Source organism: Branchiostoma floridae, chromosome 12 (genome assembly GCF_000003815.2).
Source record: "Branchiostoma floridae strain S238N-H82 chromosome 12, Bfl_VNyyK, whole genome shotgun sequence".
Lineage (NCBI taxonomy): Eukaryota > Metazoa > Chordata > Leptocardii > Amphioxiformes > Branchiostomatidae > Branchiostoma > Branchiostoma floridae.
In genome coordinates this window covers 18,042,902-18,045,120 of record NC_049990.1, presented here as the reverse complement: position 1 = coordinate 18,045,120, position 2,219 = coordinate 18,042,902, and the positions used below count along the sequence as shown (strand labels likewise).

Here is a 2,219-nt window from a genome sequence, read left to right as displayed (position 1 = left end):
TGTGATGAAAATATGCGTTGGTTGTTCCTTGAATGAAGCCTAAATCAACGAGGATACTTTACAGTTCCGCCAATATGATCTTTGCTTCCTTCTTTATCCATATGCTTTATCATTTCATTTCGATACTACATGTGCGTTCCAATTAGGCAAGTTACAAAAAGACTTAGATTAACGGTACATAAATGTGTGAGGAGACTGAAACCGGGGATAAAGATTACCTTTGGCACAATTAATTGAGTAAACATCTCTCCAATGCCAATGGTCCAATCTTAAGTGAGTCCTAATCCTACCTGTTCACTTGCCTACGTGTCCTACTTGAACAGATTTTTTGTACAAGTGGAAGACCTGTAAAAAGGATAATTTGCATAATGCGTTATGTGTCATCTGCGTAAATTGTTCTCTAGAACAGGTTGATCAACAAAAGTACTCTTTCCATCAGCTGTCCCCGCTAACAGCACTAGGGACCCTCATGTCGCTGACCAGAGTACACCGAAACGCCGTCCAGCTGCTGCAGTATGTCGCCTCCCGCACGGGGCTTACCGAAGCCGTCAGGAAACTCCAGCTAGCGCGGCAGTTTGCGGCCAGCGACGACGAACTGAAGCAACTGCATGTAAGTGAAGTGTAAATAGTTGGCTAGATGAACAGACGTGAGATTTCCAGTTATCCTTCTTCGTTAGAAATAAGTTAGTATGTTTACGACTAATGGCAGAATTAATGTATTTCTGTGGTCTCTTCTTTAAGTGGATACCTGGAATTCTACAAGAATGGTTACAGAAGAAAGCGATCCAAGTGTTTGGAGAGCGAACCTGGAAGTACCAGGACTCAATACCACATTTACCTGTACCTCCTCTCAAGAACACTCTGGACAAGTATCTAGAGTCAGGTATGGGTGTCAATCTGGCATTGGGAAACAATAAAATTGCTTGTGACTGACGTACAAACTACACTGCGTAACAAGTCCTTTCGTCCTGTTTACCAGTTTTACATCGTACTTAGTGAAGCACAATTATCATAACAACGAAGACTACTAAAGTGTATGCATTAGAGGAGAGATTTGAAAGTAAACCAATTATTAAGGAGTAACAACAATAATGCTAGCATTGTCTTTGTGTAACCAGTAAAACCATTCGTTACGGCGGAGGAATACAAGCACACAGAGACGGTGGTGAGGGAGTTTGAACAAGGGGTCGGTCAATCCCTGCATCAGCAATTACTGGAGAGGGCAAAGGTTAAAAGGAACTGGGTAAGTAAGAGAACGTGTGTTATGTTTAGTGTCAGAGTCTCTGGTTTAGAGTGAAATCTGAGCCATGAACCAAAGAAGACTTGACGTTTAAACTTTATCGAGTACAATATATATACATTAATTCAATTAATATAGAATGCGTTAGTCTAGTTGGGCTTTTAATGAATGAGACAAACATGATCGACTGTTGTGTTCCAAGTTATTGACTTTTTGCGTCTTTGATGAAATTTCGACTTCCCTGTATGTACTATCCCATATCAGAAAAGCAGAAATTATAAATGAATAAAGAGACTCTTTCTACACAACCAATGCTTTATTCACACCGACGATTCGGTGACCGTCTGTCATCTTCTTCAGGGCAATACTGAATGGTTTACATTGTACTGCAGGACAGGTGTCGCTGCTCACAGTTCAGATGCGGTCACAAAACGCAAAGTATTTACATATGCAAATTTACATTTACAAATGCATATTACAAATTTACATTTACAAATGCATATTACAAACAAACAAACAATATGCACAGACAGATGTATGCAAAATATTTACAATGCGGTGCCAAACGCAAGGGAGTGTACAACATCAATAACAGTTGTCAATTAGCGGTGAACAGATGTAACAGTTTGTCTACTGCTTAAAAATACTGTTCCACACGCCACCGAAACGTCAGTGTGAATAAAGCAATGGTTGTGTAAACAGAGTCTCTTTATTCAGTGACGTACCAACCTGAAACTATTCACAGAAATTATCAATGTATATACATGTCAATTTATAGCTAGCTTTTCTTGTGACGTGTACATCTACAGGCGACATAGCCCTATAGCTAAAACCGGTCGATTAAAAATAGTGGAACTTAAAGAGATCTACACATGCAACAATAGTTATTTCTGAGGTATATTTTTCTGTATCGTAATGTCCAATACATAATTTACAAAGTGGATCTGATGTACCTCAATGACAACAAGGCCAAAAGTTT

The 2,219-nt window shown here is 39.3% G+C and overlaps 1 protein-coding gene across 1 annotated transcript in view; it reads left to right on the top strand.

Moving 5' to 3' along the window:
- Positions 1-85: 85 nt before the first annotated feature.
- LOC118427318 (peroxisomal carnitine O-octanoyltransferase-like) overlaps positions 86-2,219 on the top strand; it is a 6,512-nt gene continuing 4,378 nt past the window's right edge. Inside the window, exons 1-3 of the mRNA XM_035837053.1 lie at positions 86-610; positions 742-883; positions 1,119-1,243. Coding sequence (XP_035692946.1) covers positions 470-610; positions 742-883; positions 1,119-1,243 — 408 coding nt within the window. The 5' untranslated portion in view covers positions 86-469. The remainder of the gene's footprint in view (positions 611-741; positions 884-1,118; positions 1,244-2,219) is intronic.